Source organism: Agrilus planipennis, unplaced genomic scaffold, assembly GCF_000699045.2.
Source record: "Agrilus planipennis isolate EAB-ADULT unplaced genomic scaffold, Apla_2.0 scaffold9, whole genome shotgun sequence".
Classification (NCBI taxonomy): domain Eukaryota; kingdom Metazoa; phylum Arthropoda; class Insecta; order Coleoptera; family Buprestidae; genus Agrilus; species Agrilus planipennis.
Genome location: NW_020442467.1, coordinates 1390943 through 1414048, shown reverse-complemented (window position 1 = coordinate 1414048; position 23106 = coordinate 1390943). Strand labels below are relative to the sequence as shown.

General features: G+C 31.0%; 4 protein-coding genes and 1 long non-coding RNA gene across 9 annotated transcripts in view; 2 read left to right on the top strand and 3 right to left on the bottom strand.

The window, feature by feature from the left end:
* LOC108736940 (ras-specific guanine nucleotide-releasing factor RalGPS2) overlaps positions 1–3556 on the top strand; it is a 22933-nt gene extending 19377 nt beyond the window's left edge. Inside the window, exons 3-11 of the mRNA XM_025981218.1 lie at positions 342–505; positions 567–709; positions 765–990; positions 1057–1272; positions 1820–1894; positions 2217–2414; positions 2462–2641; positions 2952–3073; positions 3200–3556. Coding sequence (XP_025837003.1) covers positions 342–505; positions 567–709; positions 765–990; positions 1057–1272; positions 1820–1894; positions 2217–2414; positions 2462–2641; positions 2952–3073; positions 3200–3321 — 1446 coding nt within the window. The 3' untranslated portion in view covers positions 3322–3556. The remainder of the gene's footprint in view (positions 1–341; positions 506–566; positions 710–764; positions 991–1056; positions 1273–1819; positions 1895–2216; positions 2415–2461; positions 2642–2951; positions 3074–3199) is intronic.
* Positions 3557–3820: 264 nt separating this feature from the next.
* Positions 3821–7427, bottom strand: LOC108737320 (SET and MYND domain-containing protein 4-like). Of its 3 annotated transcripts, XM_018470108.1 has the most exons (12): positions 7259–7427; positions 6972–7203; positions 6743–6917; positions 6544–6685; positions 6278–6454; positions 5916–6210; positions 4915–5198; positions 4665–4845; positions 4459–4609; positions 4286–4408; positions 4064–4226; positions 3821–3999 (listed from the first exon to the last, which is right to left on the bottom strand). In XM_018470108.1, the coding sequence occupies exons 1-12, from the start codon at positions 7357–7359 to the stop codon at positions 3849–3851; spliced, it is 2175 nt and encodes a 724-aa protein (XP_018325610.1). In that variant the 5' UTR covers positions 7360–7427; the 3' UTR covers positions 3821–3848. The 3 variants fall into 3 exon arrangements, with proteins under 3 accessions (XP_018325610.1, XP_018325620.1, XP_018325631.1); XM_018470118.1 differs by lacking the exons at positions 6544–6685; positions 6743–6917; positions 6972–7203 and having other exon boundaries at positions 3824–3999; XM_018470129.1 differs by lacking the exons at positions 6544–6685; positions 6743–6917; positions 6972–7203 and having other exon boundaries at positions 3824–3999; positions 7295–7427.
* Positions 7428–7920: 493 nt separating this feature from the next.
* Positions 7921–9777, top strand: LOC108736972 (cysteine-rich protein 2-binding protein). Its single transcript, XM_018469607.1, has one exon. The coding sequence runs from the start codon at positions 8102–8104 to the stop codon at positions 9731–9733; it is 1632 nt and encodes a 543-aa protein (XP_018325109.1). The 5' UTR covers positions 7921–8101; the 3' UTR covers positions 9734–9777.
* Positions 9778–10941: 1164 nt separating this feature from the next.
* The window catches only part of LOC108737149 (H(+)/Cl(-) exchange transporter 5), a 17383-nt gene continuing 5218 nt past the window's right edge, over positions 10942–23106 (bottom strand). For 2 of the 3 annotated variants that reach the window (XM_018469844.2, XM_018469861.2), the window contains exons 3-15: positions 21610–21636; positions 19401–19491; positions 14739–14988; positions 14475–14636; positions 14269–14416; positions 13892–14031; positions 13623–13805; positions 12968–13182; positions 12539–12880; positions 11979–12197; positions 11691–11854; positions 11408–11621; positions 10942–11138 (exon numbers count right to left, since the gene is read on the bottom strand). In XM_018469844.2, the coding sequence (XP_018325346.1) occupies positions 11048–11138; positions 11408–11621; positions 11691–11854; positions 11979–12197; positions 12539–12880; positions 12968–13182; positions 13623–13805; positions 13892–14031; positions 14269–14416; positions 14475–14636; positions 14739–14988; positions 19401–19491; positions 21610–21636 (2246 nt within the window). In that variant the 3' untranslated portion in view covers positions 10942–11047. Of the gene's footprint in view, positions 11139–11407; positions 11622–11690; positions 11855–11978; positions 12198–12538; positions 12881–12967; positions 13183–13622; positions 13806–13891; positions 14032–14268; positions 14417–14474; positions 14637–14738; positions 14989–19400; positions 19492–21609; positions 21637–21815; positions 22528–23106 lie in introns of those variants that run through there. The other variant, XM_018469852.2, reaches the window with a different exon arrangement.
* On the bottom strand, positions 19709–20447 carry LOC112906665. The gene is made up of 2 exons (XR_003232498.1): positions 19973–20447; positions 19709–19870 (listed from the first exon to the last, which is right to left on the bottom strand). It is a non-coding gene; the product is annotated as an uncharacterized LOC112906665 (long non-coding RNA).

Here is a 23106-nt window from a genome sequence, read left to right as displayed (position 1 = left end):
AAAATAATTCGAAGTGGTCTGTATTCTGTCGAAACTGCCAGACGCGGATCGCGATTTCGATCTTTTTGGATCTCATCAGCGCGTCGCAGGCAGCTCCGACAGAACACAGACCAACCTTTACCTGCTGTCTTAACAGCGCGTTTTAGAAAATACCACAAATGGCGTGGTGAGCGCCATCTGTAGTACGATGCTACATTTTAGGATTACGTATGCTCCAACAAGGTTCATTTAAATATATGGATATCTACTTGCTGAAACGCTTGAAACTAAATAGTGTTTGCATATTTCAACTTTAGAAGAAAAAAAATTAGAAAAAGTGTACAATTAGTTAATGATTTCAGGTGAGTTTTTGGGTCGTTCAAGAAATACTCTCACGGTCTACCACTAAACAACGAGCGGAAATCTTGGGCCATTTTATTAAAATAGCGAAGAAACTTTATGATCTGAACAATTTACATTCACTTTTTGCAATCATATCAGCTCTTCAGAGTGCTTCAGTGTATAGGTAAAGTACCTACTTTTTTTTGGCATAATATACAAAACTAAAATAATAAATAATTTTAAAGGTTATCGAAAACCTGGAACTGTTTGACTAAGAAGGAGAAGCAGACGTTCGATAAACTTTCCGAAGTTTTTTCGGACGCTGACAACTGGTCGAATCTTAGACATCACATCGAAAGTCTGAAGTTGCCATGTATTCCTTATTTAGGTAAACATTTACAGTTTTAATGATTTTAGGCAGTAATATTTTTTATAATCTTCAGGTCTTTATCTAACCGATTTGGTTTACATCGATATGGCACATCCTCATTCGGGAGGCTTAGAATCTCAACAACGATTACTCAAAATGAACAACATACTTCGTATAATCTCGAATTATCAGCTATCTGATTACTCATATTTACCTACATTATCTCACGTTCAGGATTACCTTAATTCTATACGGTACATCGAGGAACTGCAAAAGTTTGTTGAAGATGACCAATACAAGTAGGTTTTTATCGCTCACTATAAAAGTTATTTTATTCACGATAATAATTAAATTTACAAATTTAGATTGTCTCTTAAGTTAGAACCGCCTACACCACCCCCTAGCTCGTCTACGTGTAGTTCGAAGGAATCGGTGAATGGCGGTGCAGTCGATGCTTTGGCGATCGCGTCTTTGAATCTCTCTCCTGCCAAGGCATCCAGCGGTTCACTCAGATTACAGGCAGTCACTTCCGGTGCCAAGTTCATACCTGGACACCGAAAATGCCGTAGTCTGGGCACCAAGTAAGTGTTAATTCTTTTATCGTTTTTTGAAGCTTTTGGTTTTAGTTTTGGTTTGAAACTTTCACGTTTTGGAGTTAACGACAGTTTATTGCATTTTCTATATTTGATCCTTTTAATTGTACTTTTCTAGATTACATTAAACTTTTTGGTGTATTTTTACATTGATCTTTGAAGAATTAAATTTACTATGTTTTTAATTATAAGAATGGTATAAAGTATTAATACTTGTTTTTTATTTTAAATTATATAGTTACACTGATTTGGGTGATCTGGAAAAGAACTTTAGTATTTGTGTTAACAAATTGTTTATTCGGTCGTTTAAACCTTTGTTTATCAGGGCTCATCTACATAAATGGTTTGTAGAGTGGTAATACTTCAGCTAACAAACAACTTATTGCATTTTTTATTTAGATTATATTTACCTAAAAATTATCTTGTTATTAATCTACAAATAGATAATAAATAGATTAGTATTAGTAAAAGAAAATGGTCTGTCTTTTGAATTCAAAAGTGTTCCTTCTAAGCTATAATAAATTCTATCTCTTAGATTTCGTAGTGCAAGTCTGCCACGTAACTTTCATAAGCAAGGAACACCTCAAGGGTGTTCACTTGCTATTTGGGGGTAAGTCTTTATTAACTTGCTGACTGAGTATCCAGTTGTCGCTTTAGTTGTTCTAATCTTAAAGAAAAAATTAGTAGTTTTTTTAAAATTCCTCTAAGGGCAGTATGAATTTATTAGAATCGAATACAGGTGCTTTTATTATAGTAACTTAGAATACAGAATGTGGTTTGATGTAATTTTGGTAGAAAACTGCATGGTTTGAAACTTTATTTGAAGGGAAAGAGCGAACAGTAACATGAACAAAAATAATACCTAGTATTTGAAGTTTGTTTAAAAATAATTAAATTTTTATAGCAAAACTAATTTAAATTCTTCATTGTAGTATATTTGGTAAATTTCATGTTAATTCGACTGACACGAAAGAAATAAGCAAAGTATTACACTTATTAGACGATTCGGAGCTTGAAGATACTCATTCTGAATGCGGGCAGCTTAGTAGAGCCGAACTTAGTTTACCACCTTCTGATATTTCTTTACAAGCCTCTAAAAATACCGACGAGGATTGCACTCTCCTCACAAGGTAACGGATATTTTCGAAATTGATTTATAATAAAATTTATTATGTAGTTGCAGATTAACTGAAGATATTTTGAACAACGTAACTGACTCTTGTGTTATGCAAGGCTGCATCAGAAGGAAAACTATTCTGAAATATGGAAAAAAACCTACCGTTGCTTCTTGGCAAAGGTACTGGCTTCAAATTTGGTCATCGTCGATAGTTTATTTTTCACCAAAGTCATTTAAAGGGTGAGTTCTTAAATAATATTAGTTGAGCTTTAAACATCGAACGCGCTATGCAAAGCTGAACATTCAGTAGTGCAAAAGGGTTTAAAAAGTACTGTATGTTGTACATACTGATTTAGCTTGTATGGTGTATACTTGATATAGTAATTTAAAAAAAATCATAACTCGCAATATAACTTTATGAAAAAAAAAAATGAATAAACAATAGATAATAAAAACTATTTTTAATTTTTGTTTAACATAATTGTATAAAAACTTATATATTATTGTGTACTTATTTGCTTTTAATTTTTTTTTTGCTTTTTTTTTGTAGCTCACAAAGGTCTGATTTTAAAAGAGAACCCTGCAAGATGGTATCTTTAACCGGATGTTCAATAATTTTGGAAGAAAATTCGGTACACACGGATGTCTTCCATTTGGTTGATCATAATCGAGGTAAGTTTAACGTTAACTTTTATTTTCCAGTAAACTTGAAAGTGGTTCGTTTATTAAGTACTAGTAGTTTTGTGATGCAAAAATCACTTTTATTCCTGTAGTCATTTTGTTTCCTTTTATTCACAGGAAATGTTTATAAATTTCGTGCTGGTTCGCAAACAGCAGCTGTCAGATGGTCTCGTTGCCTTCAAGATGCAGCGAACACCGAAAAAGTTCCTTTACCCGCTAATTTAATGTCGTTTGAATAATTTTATTAATTCGATTCACACTTAAGTTCTTAGCGTTTTAGTAGGACTACATACATATGTGATTGCATCTCCACTATACGTACCTTGTAATTAATTATTATTTTCTTTTTGTTACTTAGTGTATCGTTTATACAATTAATAATATGAATACCTTTCGAAAATTTGATTTTGATATTGAATGTTTAAAACTATTAATGCCTTACACGAAGCGAATTCGCTGTTCTCATCACGTGCCTCGAAATGATGGCAAGCTCATGCGCAGAGACAACTGTCAGCTGTGGGAATGGCAAAATAGAAGTATTAAGTATATGTTGCCGATATAGTTTGTAAGTGATTATTATCATATCCAACATGATTCATGCTAAGTTTACTGGTTTTTCATATTAATAAAATGACTGATCATAAACAAAATTATTGAAAATAAGGAACATTTAACTATTATGATGACCAGCATAACCACGGACCTCATTTGTGTTAACGACGTCCGCTCCCTACTAATGAGACAGTTTTATTTTTTTTAAGAATTTTTATTGGTTTTTTAAAGATATCTGCAGTACAAATCTAAGTGCACCTACTGCAAATTCTATTTTTTCAAAATGATGGTTTCCTAGATGAAAATATAAACCTAAAATCTTTTTCATGTCATCAACCATTTGAGAGAGATCTTCAATTTCCTTCCTAGTGTATAAATAATCTTTATTGTATAAGTAACAGGTAACAAACTTGGAGAAAATTTTATTACCTGTATTGTTGTATATCACCAAATTCTTTCTTTTCCAAACAAGAATGAATGCATTTTATCAAGGTTTTCAATTTGATACCAACTTGCATATTGTAATCACCTAAACGAGATTTTTCTGTATCACATAATAATTTCGAGTACTTAAATAATTCTTTAATGTCACCTAAAACAATACAATTAAACGAAATGATACGTTAAAAAAATTGAAGAAATGTTCAAAACCTTTCTCGGTATAATATTCCGTTAATATTGCGTAAATATGAACGAAACAGGAATGTTTAGGATAAAGGTCATCATTAAGTCTTTTTAAACACGCCAAAAGATATTTTTCACTTGGATTGGGTTCTAAAAAATGTTATTTAATATTGGAATAAAAGACCTATCTCAAAACTCACTGGAATATAGTTCTGATACTTTTTCTTCAATTTCACCTACGTGGACTAGTTTCGAAGCTTGTGAACAATTTACACATTTAAAATTATAATCGGGTGAAGTTTTCAGAAGTTGTCCTCCACAATTTTTACAAGAAAAAGTATCATAATTCTCCTAAAATCAAAGTCAAACTGGTTTAAAAATAGCGATATTGTATAAAGTCTCTCACAATTTCCAAATGAGGATTACTGCAGATAATACAGTCACATGTAAAATGATAAACTCCTTCGCATTTTTCTTGTCTTTCTAATTTATTGTAAAAAAGATAATTTGCACCGTAACAATTAAAAATTTCTCCTCCTGCTTCTACAGTTTCAACCGCTTTCACAATGGCAACATCTTTCTCAAAACTAAAACAGTTCAGGAACTCGATTACCTATTATAAAACATTTTAATAAACAATTTTTCAGGAAACTTACTATAAGCTTATATTAGGTTTGCAAGAGTGATTCATAATACTTATTGAAGGAAAAATACCACATGCAACTGGAATTACATTAAAAGGCATTTCTGGATTGTTTAAAAAGTTACTACTCAAGTGATGTATTACATTTGCATTGCAAATAAATTGTGCTATATGTTTACAAAGATGAGCCCCACTTTCAATAACAAGATCTTCTTTTTTCTCGTAATTTAGTTTTGAATAGTTGAAAACGTAAAAATCCGTATATTTTTCGAGATAACAAACTATTGCTGTTGCAATCTGAAAATTTTCTTAATTAGTTTCCTTAAATTTTCCTAAACTAGTACTATATACTATAAATAATATCAGGTAAAGGCAATATATTGCCATTTAGTGACGATCAAATATTTGATAAGGCCATTACAAATCAATCTTACTAATCGTAAGATAGTTGACAAACAAATTAATGTTCTTCAATAATACTACAAAAATATTTTAATTTTGTTCTACTGCGCCATTGAAAAAAAAATAAAATACTTTTAGCCTGTTGTCTATTCTAATTCAAATCATAGTCTAATTTATTCCTTGCCTTTGTAATAAAAAAAAGCATGTAGAGTAGCTTTAACTGAGCCACTCGAATGCCTATTATTAACCACCCCAAAGTTTTTTCCAGGTATTTATTTTTTAAATGAATGTAGGATTCACGCCCACTCCCGTGCGGAAAACCATACCTTTTTCAGAATTCAGAAAGGATACTAATAAACCGTTAAAAAAGTTTAGCACTTGTACAATATGATTAATATTCAAAGACAATTTGCACAAGGTAAATTTTATAGTTTTTGCTTATTAGGCAATTAATTTTTTTTTTTATTTTAAAATGGTTACTATATGAATATAAAACTCCATTTATCCCGAGACATTCGTCATACTTATTTGTAACTGGTCTTTATAAGATCTACAACTTGGTAAGTATTTGAAAAAATACATTAAATAAATACCACGCTAGTAGGTACTTACAATTAGTATTTTTGTGATGTTTTCCATGTGACAGAAATTAGTAACTAGTGCATTAAAAAAACGATAATTATTAGTTTCATCGCCAAAAGGACACATCTCAAAGTCGTAATTAGAAGGTAGTCTTTCAAAATGAGATGACAGTCCTTTTAGAAATGCACGAAAGGCAGGAAACCCTACACCAATTTCTTGCCAAAAATTTGTTTGCATCCCTAAACATTCCCACTGATGGCATTCTTTCCATGACTCAGAGCGGCACTTTTTATTACAATAAATGACCTTAGTACAGGACAAACATCTAAAACGCATTACATTGAAACTGAATTAAACTAATTCCAAGGATAATTAACTTTTAAATAACTTACGGTATACAAACCTTTAATGCGTCTGAAAGGCAATAAAAACATTTACTTAATTTAATCTCGGTGTCACTCTCATCAAGTAAAATAGGAGCAAATGAAAACGCTTTCTCAATAAACAGCACATCGCCGACATTCAACTTTTTCTCAGTAATAACGTGACGACCTCGTTCTTTTGTTTCTCTAACAATAAATACATTTTCAAATAAAAAAACCTTAAAAGGTAAATAACTACTCTAAAAAAAAAACAAGAACCTACATATTTCTCTTACCTAATTTTAAGTACGGATGACGCATATAAATATAAATCACTTGCATCATCTTTTAAAATGGGTAAGGGAACTGATGGACTTTGATTTGAAGTTTTTAAATTTTTACTTACAACCTTTAGTTTGTTTAAATATTTTTCTCGCTCTAGAATTTTAAATGCGATGCTTCATTGTATATTAAGTCTAATTATAAGTAGATTACCAAATTCTTTTAAATGTAGAAATCTAATTAACTCCTCACACGCATTTACGGCATTGTCGAATTCCTTCTGCCTATTTAAATTACGGTAACATTCTGCTTTTCTGATAAGAAGTTTCAGTTTTATACTATCAGAGCATTTATAAGATAGGCAAATATTGATGCTCTCTAAACATTGCTAAATAAATTAACTAAAAACAGTAACAAACTAATATTCTATCCAATTGCTTACTTCAAAGTCTTCTATTTCAAATAAAACTGCTGACTTATTAGAATAGCTAAGTGCATATGATTCTGATTTAGGTTCTGCAAAGCATAAACTGTATGTGTAAAATAATAAGCTGTTTTCATAATCCTTTTTAATATAATATTCATTTCCTGTCTTTCTTAGTTCGTTCGCTCTAATGTTGTTTTTTAACGTTTTATTTGTAAAAATTCTATCGAGCCATGTATAAAAGGTCCCCCTTTAAGACAACTACAGTAGGTGGGTGTTTACACAAATTAAAATTATGAACTTACGAATTTGCTAGGAAAAATTTTTTAAACGTAACATACTCATCAAAATGATCAGTTTTCCCTGAAATAATATGGTTTCTAAAGAATACACTTAAATTTTCCATTTTTCTCTACAATGCCAAATTATATTCATATTCTAGTAGACCAATATAGGCAGTTAAAAATTAGGTTATTAGACCTTGAAATGGAAAAGACTATAGATAATAAGATAAGGAGTCTATTTTTCAAAAATATGAAATCTATGGAGGGTAGAGGTAAAGACAACTATCTGGCATGCAATAACACTAAGAAATAATATTAAAGATAAATTCCGTTTACCATATTGATTAATCTTCATGCACAAGTGACACGCAATCAATTGGCGTAAATTAAATGATCACAACTTCAGTAACTTTTGAATAAATTGACATTCAACTTCCATCTGCTCGCGAAACAATTTTTCTTTTTTTTAACAGAACTGATAGACGCACAAATAATCCTTACATATTTATAACCCGCAAACGACGCAAAATTTATTGGTAAAGCTTAATCAGAGGATTATTTATATCGGGTGCCAGATTCACACGGCTCATAGACAACCCTATAGACAACAGTAGATTCTAGGTTCAATAGTTGATAGATTTAAAACAAGTCTATGAAAACAGGTGAGGTTATGTCATAGATAATAGGGCATAGATAATATCATAGGATAATATATATACAAAGGGTGATAATAGGGTTATTACCCTTTGTATATCTATTATCTATGGTTATGAGCAGTTATGAGTGGAAATGAGTGGAACTGAGTCAAAGTTTATTGATAAAATTAAAATTGAAAGTAATTTTTGAATTGTATAATTATTGGTGATGGAATGTAAATACTGTTCAGAAACACTAAAAGAAATACACGCAGAGGGTTTAGAATGTACATTATGTAAGCAATCAGTCCATGTAAAATGCTTGAAACGGGGCTCAGTACCGGGAGGCCTTCCTGGAGATGTGTTCTTCCAATTTACTTGTTTTGAGTGTTCCCTTGATGACACCGAGAAATTTGTTCGCAGCAAAATGACGTGGCTCCAAACGATAGTTCTTGTTTTATTTAATCTGCAATTACGAAGTCAAGGATTGGCAAAAAAGGGATATTTCCACTGGAAAACTCATATTGCAGCTTTCATTGATAAGAATTGGAATTTCCTTTTTCGAAAGTATTTTAGACAAAGGAGGAAATGGTGGGGAACAGTTTCTGGAAGTTTATCCCATTACAGTCCCTATTTTTTTAAATCTGGTACAATTCTATTTAATGAACCAGGATGGTGGACCCTCACGTTTCCAAAATTAACACCTAATGTAATAGTTCAATTGAATAATGAATTAATGATGGAAAAACAGAAAGCAAAAGAAAATCATTCCTTTGCTAGTGATGAAATGATTTTAAAGAATATTCTTAAGGCAAAATGGTATGGTACAGAAGAAGTACTCAGTGCGTTAGATTTTAACATAAATTCTGATGATTTATTACCTGAAATAATCATATATGATGATACTGGTAAAATTGAGTCAGATAACTTAGCTTTGAAACAAAAAAAGAAAAATCTACTACCCACTGTCGAAAGCTTTGAACAAAAAAGGAAATTAATTAAAACTGATAATAACAAATCCTCATCAAAGGAGGATGATATAACACACCTATTATTAAAAAATATTGAAACAAAGAATTCAAATCCAACAAACCAAAGTGTACAAATTAGTTCGAATTACAAGCCCAGAAAGTTACATGAAGAGAAGCTAGTGAAACAAATGTTTACCAAATTTAATGACCCTGCTTGTCATTACAATACATCATTGAGCATTGCCAGCAATAATAAAGCAATGGATTTAAAAACAAAAATTATGGGAGGCCTTAGATTAGAACCAGTATTGTCTCCATACAGTGCTCTTTATTTATGCCCTTATATCAAAAGAGATGCAGAAGTCAACCCTCCTTGGTTACAACTCATGGCAGAACTTCAAGTAAAAGTGAATCACAAATGCTTAGGGTGGAAGTTGCCACCTAGGGACCCAGTAGATTATGTTTATGTTCAACCTGAACATATTCCTGCAATAAACAGTTTGTGTAATCATTTCTTCTGGCCAGGAATAGATCTGACAGAATGCCTACAATATCCTGACTTTAGCTGTGTTGCCTTGTATAAAAGACTAATTGTTGGATTTGCATTTTTAGTTCCCGATGTAAAAATTAATGAGAATTATATGTCATTTATTTTTACAAGACCTGGATGGAGAAATGTTGGTGTTGCAAAGTTCATGTTATATCACTTAATACAAACAAGTGTTGGAAAAGACATTACATTACATGTTGCAATAGATAATTCAGCTTTATTTTTGTATCAGAAATTTGGCTTTAAAGTTGAACATGTAGTTCTAGATTTTTATGAAAAATATTTTCCTTTGAATTATAAAGATTCAAGGCATGCATTTTTTTGTAGATTAGAAAGATAAATCACCCAATTCCAATGTTTACATGTATTACACTTTTTTTAACAAATGAAATCTTTAATAACATTTTTTTCATTGGATTGTTATCATTGTTTTAAATGATGAATAAAACATAAATATCTATCACTTTCTTTATTACAATAATGTGTACACAAAGTTCTTTTTAAAAGCAAATTTCAGAAAATTTTTTTTATTCATAAAATATTGGAAATGTTTTACTGTTTATTACAAAATATGAGGACACTATGCATGACAATTGATAATGTAGTCAAATATAAAGAAAATCAGTTAAAAATTTGAAAATATTACTTAAGTTACTGAAGAAAAAAATACATTGGGGTCGTAATTGGTTATACAAAAATTAATCTAATATTCATCATAAAAAACCGCCAGAATCTACTTTGGAGTTTGAATTCCATTCTTTGCAGACAATCATATCCCCTCTTAAAATTATAAATAATGAAAATAAATTTTTTGAACCACGCTATTAAAATTGATAAAACTATTTCGGGAAGACAAGTGAAGACGGAAATTCGCAAACCAATATCCATATTTTGTAATANCTCGAGGATGGGACCAATTCCAACTGATGGAAACGTGTAAGCGGAAGTTAGAGAGGGGAAATGCATTATTCAATCGATGCTGTATAAAGTTGTCGCTTGAAAAGTGAAATATAAACAGGAGAAAGAGAAAATATACACAGCTAGCAATCGTTCATTCTGCTAATTGCTATGCACCTTTTACAATTAGTTATGACTTAAATGATTGAATTAGTGTTATATTAAAATAAAATATGAAAAAATCAGTACCAAATAAGTCAAATCACTTTAATTAATACGCGACTAATATTTTCACGCTCGTTATAGAGATTAGATGTCACACATCATTGGTGACTACTGTAATAAAATTAGCATTCTTTTGTAGGTACTTACCCCTATTATTCCGAGACCTATGAAAGGGACCAGTTCGAAAAATATCCATGGTTTATTGTACTCCACGTAGAATAATACTGAGTGTTCGTTACCAAACGGATTTATCGATCTTAATACGAAAGCTGCTATTAATGCGCAAAAGAATGATCTCCATAACGTCTTCAGTGGAAAATAATAGCTTACCTATGAGATTTATAGAATAGAACATAATATTAATTTCGGATTGTTTTTTAATTAAATAAAAATATGGAGAATAAACGACTAATTACCTCTTCTAAACTAAAATTTAAAAAATTACTGGACGTATTAGTGTGCAAAAATAAATTTTAGTTATTTGCACTGAAAATGTTGTTTGTATAAGTATGAAACTTTACAAAAACTATATTTAATTGAATAAAACTGAATTAGGATCTTCGTTGTCCATCTTCTTTATATGACGAAGAACGTCCTTTTTCGTTATAACTCCCAATAATCTCCTAAAAAAACAGTATTAACAGTTACATTATTTTTACTTTTACTGAAATAGGAAGGAAGGAATTTTCCTTAAAACGTGTTTTAGTTTTTTGATGATTTCTCAATTCAAAAGTTAATATCGTTGAATAATAAAATTTAAAACTAACTAACTTTTGAACCTCAATAAAAATATACATACTTAAATACTGCCCAGAATTGTTTATGCAAAAAAATAAATAACAATCAATATTGTTTAACAAATCTAATAAGTTAGTATTAATCATTATCTTACCCATTGTGAGTAACAAGCGTCTGTCTTAATCCTAATTTCCTAAACATATCAACAACAGTTTCCATTGGGGTCTGATCGGTAATTGTAATTGGGGCCATGTCTAATATTTTTTTAAGTTTCAATGGTGGGGGACCCAACGTTTGTACTGGATTTGTGGTAGTGAAAAGTATCAGCGACTGTCCGCAAATACCATCAACCATTCTCTTTTCATTGGCTGTTAAAAAAAGACAATAATACATTATCTTACAAATAAAATTTCACTTTTTAGTATGCTTTGCTTTACCAATTGCCAAACTGAGATCTCTTCTTAATACGAATCCCACCAGATATTGGGACTCCTTGGATACAACAACAGGATATCCATTGTGCTCTGTCTCTTTTAACAACTGCTCTACGTCATCAAGAGTCATTGAGTCTTGTGTGATGACACTTAATGTCCCATTCCTTCTGAAAAAAACAAATTACAGTAATAACTAAAATTACGATTGAGATAAAAATAATAATGGGGCGAGAATTACGTCCCTACTCATGAAATATTACGAACAAAATTGGTGTAGTTCAGAACACTTACTTGGGTTGCATAACGTCTGCAGCAAGTGATGTGTGCGCAAATTCATCTTTTGAATCAAGGAAAGGATAACCATTAATGGCGATATGGGCATCGTAGATGCCTTGACGCCCTAAAGCGTCACCTACCCATTTACTCGCCATTGCAGCCGCCATTAAAGGTACAATATACCTTACACCTCCGGTCAGTTCGAACATTATCACCACAAGAGATACGGTCATCCTTAAAAAAAAAAAAAACAGTAAAGAAAATGTACGTGGTACTGTAGGTATTCTTTATCTTTGACAACAGACAGATTAGGGAGGTTACAACGTAAGTGAACGAAAGAAGTGTCTGCGGTAATTAAGTGCTGTAGTTAATTGGGGTAAGTGCTTTTTGTTGCTATAATTTTGGTAATAATGAAAATTGTAAGCAGTTAACTAAATGACCCAAAGTTAAAAAATTTGAATAATTTATTTTGCGAGGGAAGTACATTCTTTACCAGGATTTTTATTTTTAAAATCTTTCACTCCCTTAAAAAAGAAATGTAAGATTAGAAATGTTTTGAAGCTCTCTTTTTTTACCTTGTGATTCCTCCGAGGACGGCGGCTGCTCCAACCATTGCATATAATCCAGGTGTAATACAATCGTCTCCTGTTGAACACTCTCCACTGAAAATAGGATTTTTTGGATAATTGTATGCAAGCTGTTCCATAAATATTCCAACAATGCGACCAACAATTGCACCAAGACATAAACTTGGTATGAAAAGACCACATGGAACTTTCATGCCGAAGGTAAAGACGGTCATAATAAGTTTAAATATAAGAGCAAGCATTAGAAGCCACATGGCTTTGTACACCCCGGGACCTGCAGCTGCTATTTCAATTGCAGAATTCACATCGGTAAAATTGCGATTATAGTCACTAAAAAAATCAAGAAAATCTTAATGATATTTTTATTTAAAAAAAAGAAAATTCTAAATAATTTTTTATGACTTATTCAATATTTACCATAAACTGTCTGAATTTGAAATACCGCATTGACTGAAGAGCAAATAAATTAGTTGACTAGTGTTCATACGGGTATAAGGATTTGGGTATGCAAGAACAGCTGTTATAACAGTTACAACAAGCACTTCAGTTACAGGATATTGTCCTAATTTTGAGTATTTTCTATACCGACACCAGTATATGTTGGCTTTAATAAATATTGTTGCTATTACCCCCTAGAATAGAAAAATTATTTTAACTTTTTTCATTCTTTTGAAGTAATTTGTTGATGTGCAACATCTTAACGCTCGAGGATGGGACCAATTCCAACTGATGGAAACGTGTAAGCGGAAGTTAGAGAGGGGAAATGCATTATTCAATCGATGCTGTATAAAGTTGTCGCTTGAAAAGTGAAATATAAACAGGAGAAAGAGAAAATATACACAGCTAGCAATCGTTCATTCTGCTAATTGCTATGCACCTTTTACAATTAGTTATGACTTAAATGATTGAATTAGTGTTATATTAAAATAAAATATGAAAAAATCAGTACCAAATAAGTCAAATCACTTTAATTAATACGCGACTAATATTTTCACGCTCGTTATAGAGATTAGATGTCACACATCATTGGTGACTACTGTAATAAAATTAGCATTCTTTTATAGGTACTTACTCCTATTATTCCGAGACCTATGAAAGGGACCAGTTCGAAAAATATCCATGGTTTATTGTACTCCACGTAGAATAATACTGAGTGTTCGTTACCAAACGGATTTATCGATCTTAATACGAAAGCTGCTATTAATGCGCAAAAGAATGATCTCCATAACGTCTTCAGTGGAAAATAATAGCTTACCTATGAGATTTATAGAATAGAACATAATACGAATTTTGGATTGTTTTTTAATTAAATAAAAATATGGAGAATAAACGACTAATTACCTCTTCTAAACTAAACAAAACTCCTCCAATGGGGGCACCAAAAGCTACGGAGACCCCCGCTGCTGCGGCTGCAGATAATATTTCTCTCTTCTTAGCTTCATTTCTCCCGTACTTGGGAAAGAGATATGATAATATATTACCTACAATTTCTCTTATAAATACAATCCGAACCTTCATTAAGAAACTTTAAAATTAAAAATTTTAAAGTATACCAAAGTAAGCTATTTTTTAATTTACATATAACAAATATTATTACAAAAATACTGATATAAAAAGTGTTTTGAAACAATGTTTTAAATAGTCATAACGATTTTTGGACAATAATAAAATTACATTAATGTTTAATAAAAAGCTAATTTTTACTGAAGAATCCTTACCTATAGCACAAGCTATGTGCACCATGGGACCTTCTTTACCCAAGCTAAGTCCGGCAGAGACGGATAAAATAAGGCCGACAGATTTGATAATAAGTGTCCATTTTCCTAGATAACCCCTTATAATAAATCCACTTAGGATTGTTTTTATCTAAATAATTTAAAATATTTAAACAGTCTGGAAAATAAGTTCATTGATTTATTCTCACCTCGGGTATACCAGAACCACATGCATAAGGTGCAAACATTCTCACCAAAGAGGCAGAAAGGGCAGCAAATAGAAGCGCCCAAACAATGTAAAATAAATAGGATATTATGTATGGACCAACTCCTTCTCGAGCTTGACCCAATACCTCCGACCAAGTCAACCACTACAATGGAAATGGAATTTTAAAAGAACCTTTTTAGTACAGTAAACCTCTAATTGAAAGGAAAAAAATAAACTCAAAAACATTAAATTTTTTGAATCTTACTTGAGAACAATTTAAAACATCGAATGTAGTTTCGTTGGTGGACCAACAACATTGTTCTTGGTTTAACCAAAATGCTTGAGGACAAATTCCAAATTTGAGATCCGTCATCCAACTGGCACCTATGTCTATAACACCTGCCACGCATCCGGTGAGGACACCCACTATCAAGACGCACAACCACCCCGACCATGCATCATGGGCACCTTCTATCAAGTTCCACAAAGAATCCTGCTTCTTTTTAACAATATACCTGAAATAAAATGGAGTTGCAAAAGTGCTTCATACCATTTATTTCATACATTCCTTAGAAATACCTATTAAGCAGGTAACTATAGAACATTTATAGTTTTTTAGCTTTGTAAAACAATATGTTTTGTTTGCGTTGCTTTTATGGAGATATGGAGTCTGTTAATAATTAATTAAATAACAAATGGAAATAAAATATATTGGAAGACTCATGAAACGTATTGTTCAATTGTTTTAATAGGAGTAGATTTACAACTGTTTTTGTAAATTCTTTATTTTAAAAATTTGTATTTGATACAAAGTTTTGGTTTCTCTTAAGTTTTAGACTTCTGTACGTGTTTAAGCTACTTAACTGCAATTTGCTTAAGTACTATATTTATAAGAATGAAATATGTTAGTTATTTTTTTTCTTTTTAATAACATATTAAAAACGTGTTCGGCTTTACAATTGTTTAAGTAAATAGTAAAAGTATATGTAAAAAAAAAAGATTACTTATCAACAGATGATAAGCAAACGTCTTGTTTTACTGATACAGACCACATAATAGTCTTGTAGTTGAGTAGTCAGTGGCGGATCTTGGACATTCGGGAGTAAAGGGTAAACATTCCTAAATGAGGTTTAATTTCAAATTTTGACGAGAAATCTGTGCGTTCAATTTTCAAAGTTGGTTAAAAAGACGAAATTATGAAAGGTATCCTTTGATTATGCAAAAACTGATTTTCGTCAAAACATGTCACCCTGCCGCACTTTTATATCGTATAAATTAAAATTGACCTGAACAACAGTAAAGGGCAAATTTTTGAGTGTCTAGATGTGAAAATTGGTTAAAAAAGAGCTGAAATTATGAATTTTCGTCAAAACTCATGTCATTTTACGACACTCTGCGGCGCTTTTATATCGTAAAAATTAAAACGAGTTTGAGCCTAGTGAAGGATCTTGAACATTCGCAGCCCCATGCCTATCGTTTTTCAGGATCTCTATTCATGAAAAAATAAAAACTATAGAATTCCTAAATGGCCCGTAATTTTACAATTTTTACAAGAAATACTGGAATGACGGGGCACTTGTAGGACTGCATGAACTGGAGGCCTGATACAGGGATACAGGTTTACGTAATTTAGACCTGCCTCTATGAATAGTATTAAAAAAAATAAATACCTGATTTGCACGAGAAGTGACTTTCCTAATTCCCCTTTACTATATGAAATTACGTCTCTTTAATTCTAAGGTAATTACAGTGAAGTACCGCCAAAAAAAGTTTAATTTCTGATATAATTTAGAAAGCAGTAGGTCTACTTTTGTTTGATTTGCGGACCACGTAAACTCCTTAATAAAATTAATAAAGTAAAACCACAAATCGAGATTTAATAAAATGCACGATTTTTATGGAATTTTGGCGACGTATTTATTCTCCATCCCTTACGCTCTTAGGTACTAATAATACCCCTTATTCAATTTAGCAGCGATTGGTAGTGCATAGGGCTAGCCTTTTTCAATGCTACGTTTATGGAATTATACTCTACAGTCGTATGTCACGTATTAGTTCACTGTTCTCTTCTATGTCTTTAGTTTTATTAGTCGATTTAGAAAAAGATAGCGTTGATAGACCCATATCCGTTTATTCTTTCGTGGGATGGATTCGGTGTCATTTATTAAGGGGATTGACCGCAATAGACCACTCGTACCTAGTGTGAATTTTTTCGAGAACATGGGTTTCTATTCTAAACATTGTGATTTAACGCTACGAGATAGATATCTGATTTTTTGTATGGTAACAGACAAAGGTTTACACTAACTCGATACGTTTTTGGTTTTCAATAATATGGTTATTAAAAGCTTTTACAAGTGCTTAAATTTAATGCTTCTTGTAGGACACGTATTTTCAATAGAAATTAAAAAATGGCCTTCGACAAGCCTTAGAACAAAGCTTTGTCTATCTTTCTACAAAATTTCAAACCTCTGTTTCAAATATTAAACTCATGATATCTAGAACCGATAAGCATGTTTTTACTCTACGGCGCATGTACTACTGAATCCCCTTAATGTATCGACATCTTTTGAGTATGTTCGTGCCGAGGTAGCTTTTATAAAAGATGTAATCGAGTAAATAGAAAAGGATTCAGTGTTGTTTTTCAACGTATCGGCATCTTTTAAGTACTGTTGGCTTGTGTCGAGGCAACTTTTATAAAAGATCTAACCGAGTGGACTAATTCAAAATTTACTAAATTTTTTAAACCCTTGTCTAAAGCTGATTATAACGATTAATTTTAATTGCGAATTTCTCAGATAATTGATTTTATTCTGATACATATTGATTTTATTTTGGAACCTTAGAACGTATCCCCTATGTTTCCATAATAATTACCATTCCATATCCACGGTTTCTGTATTCGCGGCATATTTATGGAACGTATACCCCGCGAATAAAGAGCTTTTACTTGACATCTGTCGTACCCTTTAGTTTACTTTGACATTAATTTACTTTATGCTTATCACTTTCGATTTGCAAATCGCTACAAGATAATAATCATCATGACTTTTTTGTTTGCATAAATATGTAACTACTTCGAATCATTAAATTTCAACAAAGGCATCGCAATCAGTACACGTATAGATGTTTATTAACGGAAGGAAAATTTTAAAATTAAATCTCACAAAATACAAATTTAAAAAATACCTGTGTCGCATTCGATCCCTAGCAATGTCCCTTTGCCAGTCAATCGTGTGAAAATCCTCATATTGTCCAATGCCAGGTATATCATTCGTCTCTGTAATGGATGGACATGATATTATAAATAAACAAATTTTTTAATTAAAAGTTTCATCATTGCACTTATAACAATTATTATCTTACTGGGATACGTTTCTTGTATTAGGGGAATAATGAACAATAAAATCATTCTCAAATAAGATAATGAAGAATATATTAATGTACCGAATAAAATATTTCATTCTATTAGAATAACTTAAAAATGATTTATCTTATCATTAATACCACAAGATTAATTAGACAAATTGCTGTTTTAAATAGATTCTTCTTTACTTAATATATCAATGGAAACGATTTTAATATGAAGGATATTTAACACTAGTATATTATTTTTTATTATGTATTCACNTATTTTTTATTATATATTCACATATTTTGTAGGTGGCTTCTATTCTATTTTATTTAGTAAATTAAACTTACATAAACTAGGTAATCTCTTAATGAACGTAACTTTTGAAATTTTTCATTCCCTAAGAACTTAACGTAACGTATCAATTATTTAGTACTTGTATCTGTATACATGTTATTGTGCAATTATTATTTTTATTGAAACTTTTTTTTATGGTACAATTATTATTTTTAATAATTTCGAGTTGAAAAGTTGTTTTTCTTCTGAACAGCAATTGGTTTGTTAAGAAATTACTATCCGAGACTCTATTATTTAACCTTTATTTTATTAACCAGAAATCTATTTGTTTTATTAAACAAATTAACCTATTTTTTGCATTATGTATTGTTAATTTAATTTGTGTCTTTGTATACTGTTTGGTTTATAAGTATTTTAACGTACATTTAAATAATTAAACTAATTTTAATGTATTGGAGTTATGTGTTCATTCTAAAACAGAATGATAAACTTTCTTCTAACGGGTTATCAAAAATTTGTGTGTATACTGAACTTTTATGTTAAAAAAAACAAATGATGAAAAAAAAAATTCATAGACAACTTTATTGACATGAGTAGTGAAATATTTTAAGAAAATTATCCTAAAATGACAGATGCAAATGCTATATGTATATCTGAAATAATAATTTAACAAATTGAACTGTTTGAAGTTATTTCTACGTACATATATATTTTTAACGTATAGACTTCTGTACGTGTTTAAGCTACTTAACTGCANGCTGTTGGCTTGTGTCGAGGCAACTTTTATAAAAGATCTAACCGAGTGGACTAATTCAAAATTTACTAAATTTTTTAAACCCTTGTCTAAAGCTGATTATAACGATTAATTTTAATTGCGAATTTCTCAGATAATTGATTTTATTCTGATACATATTGATTTTATTTTGGAACCTTAGAACGTATCCCCTATGTTTCCATAATAATTACCATTCCATATCCACGGTTTCTGTATTCGCGGCATATTTATGGAACGTATACCCCGCGAATAAAGAGCTTTTACTTGACATCTGTCGTACCCTTTAGTTTACTTTGACATTAATTTACTTTATGCTTATCACTTTCGATTTGCAAATCGCTACAAGATAATAATCATCATGACTTTTTTGTTTGCATAAATATGTAACTACTTCGAATCATTAAATTTCAACAAAGGCATCGCAATCAGTACACGTATAGATGTTTATTAACGGAAGGAAAATTTTAAAATTAAATCTCACAAAATACAAATTTAAAAAATACCTGTGTCGCATTCGATCCCTAGCAATGTCCCTTTGCCAGTCAATCGTGTGAAAATCCTCATATTGTCCAATGCCAGGTATATCATTCGTCTCTGTAATGGATGGACATGATATTATAAATAAACAAATTTTTTAATTAAAAGTTTCATCATTGCACTTATAACAATTATTATCTTACTGGGATACGTTTCTTGTATTAGGGGAATAATGAACAATAAAATCATTCTCAAATAAGATAATGAAGAATATATTAATGTACCGAAAAATATTTAAACAGTCTGGAAAATAAGTTCATTGATTTATTCTCACCTCGGGTATACCAGAACCACATGCATAAGGTGCAAACATTCTCACCAAAGAGGCAGAAAGGGCAGCAAATAGAAGCGCCCAAACAATGTAAAATAAATAGGATATTATGTATGGACCAACTCCTTCTCGAGCTTGACCCAATACCTCCGACCAAGTCAACCACTACAATGGAAATGGAATTTTAAAAGAACCTTTTTAGTACAGTAAACCTCTAATTGAAAGGAAAAAAATAAACTCAAAAACATTAAATTTTTTGAATCTTACTTGAGAACAATTTAAAACATCGAATGTAGTTTCGTTGGTGGACCAACAACATTGTTCTTGGTTTAACCAAAATGCTTGAGGACAAATTCCAAATTTGAGATCCGTCATCCAACTGGCACCTATGTCTATAACACCTGCCACGCATCCGGTGAGGACACCCACTATCAAGACGCACAACCACCCCGACCATGCATCATGGGCACCTTCTATCAAGTTCCACAAAGAATCCTGCTTCTTTTTAACAATATACCTGAAATAAAATGGAGTTGCAAAAGTGCTTCATACCATTTATTTCATACATTCCTTAGAAATACCTATTAAGCAGGTAACTATAGAACATTTATAGTTTTTTAGCTTTGTAAAACAATATGTTTTGTTTGCGTTGCTTTTATGGAGATATGGAGTCTGTTAATAATTAATTAAATAACAAATGGAAATAAAATATATTGGAAGACTCATGAAACGTATTGTTCAATTGTTTTAATAGGAGTAGATTTACAACTGTTTTTGTAAATTCTTTATTTTAAAAATTTGTATTTGATACAAAGTTTTGGTTTCTCTTAAGTTTTAGACTTCTGTACGTGTTTAAGCTACTTAACTGCAATTTGCTTAAGTACTATATTTATAAGAATGAAATATGTTAGTTATTTTTTTTCTTNAAACAGAGTTGGCATGTTTTAAAACACGTGCTTTAAACTTTAAACAGTAAAACACAATCTAAAAAAAACATGTCTTAAATAAACGTGTTTTAAACAATCTAACAGAAAAAAAAACATACATATTAAAGTATTAGAGTAAAAGCCCTTGTTGGTTATAGATATGAAAAAAATAAAATATTTCTCAAGGTTGACATGATTAAAACAGTGTATAAAGCACGAATTTCAAACACTGTTAAAAACAAAAGTACTTAATGACGTCCAGATGCCGCGATAAAAAGGCTTGCTTAAAGCAAGTTTAAAACGTGTTTAAAATAAACGTAAAAAAATGTTTAAAACAAATGAACACATGTTTAAAACGTTTTGAACAGTTTGCTTCACAAATTTAACAAAAAACCCTTTTTTCCAACCCTGATTCCTAATAGAAATTTCGAATTAAAGAAACAATCGATAATGCTTTCGAATTTTGAGCTAGAGAAACGAAGAAATTCGAGTTAAAAACTTACACATGTCAAGATGACAAAAAATATTCGACTTAGAAAAGATTTTGAGTTATAAAACTTCGAGCTGTAGATGTTCAACGTTCAACTATATTACGATAAAATTCTTAACAAAAAAAATATCAAAAGTAAAAGATCTTTGCGGTAATCCAGGTGTAAATAAATACGACCAGATATTGAGTCACATAATATGTTGTGTATATTATTACAATAACACTAGCTTTCGTCAGCTTAGCGGTTGACCTCTTCAGGCAAAACCTACAATTAATTAGTGAATATTACATGTTTAAAACACAACTATTTAATGTACAATCAACCCGACAACTCACATCGTTAATGGTCAATATTGATCAACGATGTCATTGTAATAATATACACATTGTGTGACACAATATTTATTTATACCAGGATTACCACCAATATCTTTTACTTTTAAAAAAATTAACTAAAATGAACCTTAATATAAAAAATTAATACTCACCATGTAAACCAGAGAAGCTAACGGAATCTGAAAGAGGTAAAAATAGTAAATTGCTGGCGATGTGGCGATACTGCACAATCAATTTAATTAAACAATTTGCGTGTGAGATAAGTAAGTAAATATAACAAGTTGAAGTATTATCTGAACAATATCAGTAATCTTGCGGAAAACAACTTTTATTAATACTGTTTAGGAAGGTACAATACGTTTGTTGGCGGTAGGTTGAACTTCTTCTTCGTAGTCACTTTCGTCAAATCCCTGCAATCTCATTAATTTTTCAATGTAATATTCGTATTCTTCGTCACTTTGCACAGGCTCATATTCTGTTCGTCTATACCAATTATTAAAGAAAAAATTATCGCACATTGTTAACAAAACATTTCACTCTAGTCGATGATAACTTCCTACTAGCGATCAAACGACGCGACGCGCAAAACAAGAGTACCTAAATGATAACCGAATAGAATCGAACAAGTCCATTTCTGTTATTTAGTACTAAAATTATTCATGGCCATTTGACAGTTTAAATATCGCTTAAAACTGAATTAATTGGTGTGTGCATACATAAAAATGTTAAATACCCGCATTAAATGTAAAATATGTTTGAAACAGTTACTTTTACCAACAAAGAAGCTTTCTTCATTACAAATTAATTTTGAACTGTTTATGTTTTGTTTTATGCCAACAGGCAGACATGCAGTTTTTATACTGGGAAAACCTTATACCAACATATTCTTCAAAACGGTTACATCATTCGTAAATATATGCATTAGGTACTATACCTGCAGGTGTATAATCGAAAAGTAAAATATAGGGTAATTAAGAAAATAGTTACGACTCTAAGGACCTTGAAACGTGGAGATATGTCAAAATTTGAGATTTACAAAATCGGACTTATTTATTATAATTTCCCACTGGGTAGTTAAGGATGTGGGATGTTCTAGTTTTAGGGAAATGCGAAGATTAGCTCAAGATGGGAAGGAGTGGAGGTGCGTCTCCAAACAGTCTTAGGACTGACGACCTTATGATGATGATTATATATGTACATCAAATCATATATAGTAGAATCCGCTTATAATGACATCGAAGGGAAATGACAAACACGTCATACTAAGCGGGCGTCATACAAAGCATAGTCTTAGAAACTAAACAATTTTCTATTTTGGTTAGCTATTTAGTTTAATAGAGGAAAAAACTACAAATTGTTTATATTTATTAACAGAAAAAGAAAAAGAACGAAGAATTGTAATATTAATATACATAAGAAGGGTCAGAAAAATGAGCCAAAATGTTATTATTAATCATTTGGGTCGCTATAGCCGGATATGATTTCTTGAGAATTCGTCATAATAAATTATATGTCATTTTAAACGGAGTCATTATATCCAAAGTTTCCTATGGAGAATTTAACATGAAAACCAAACTTAACACTGCAATTACTTCATATTAAGCGGTTGGTCAATATAGGCGGAGTCATAATAAACGAATTCCACTGTA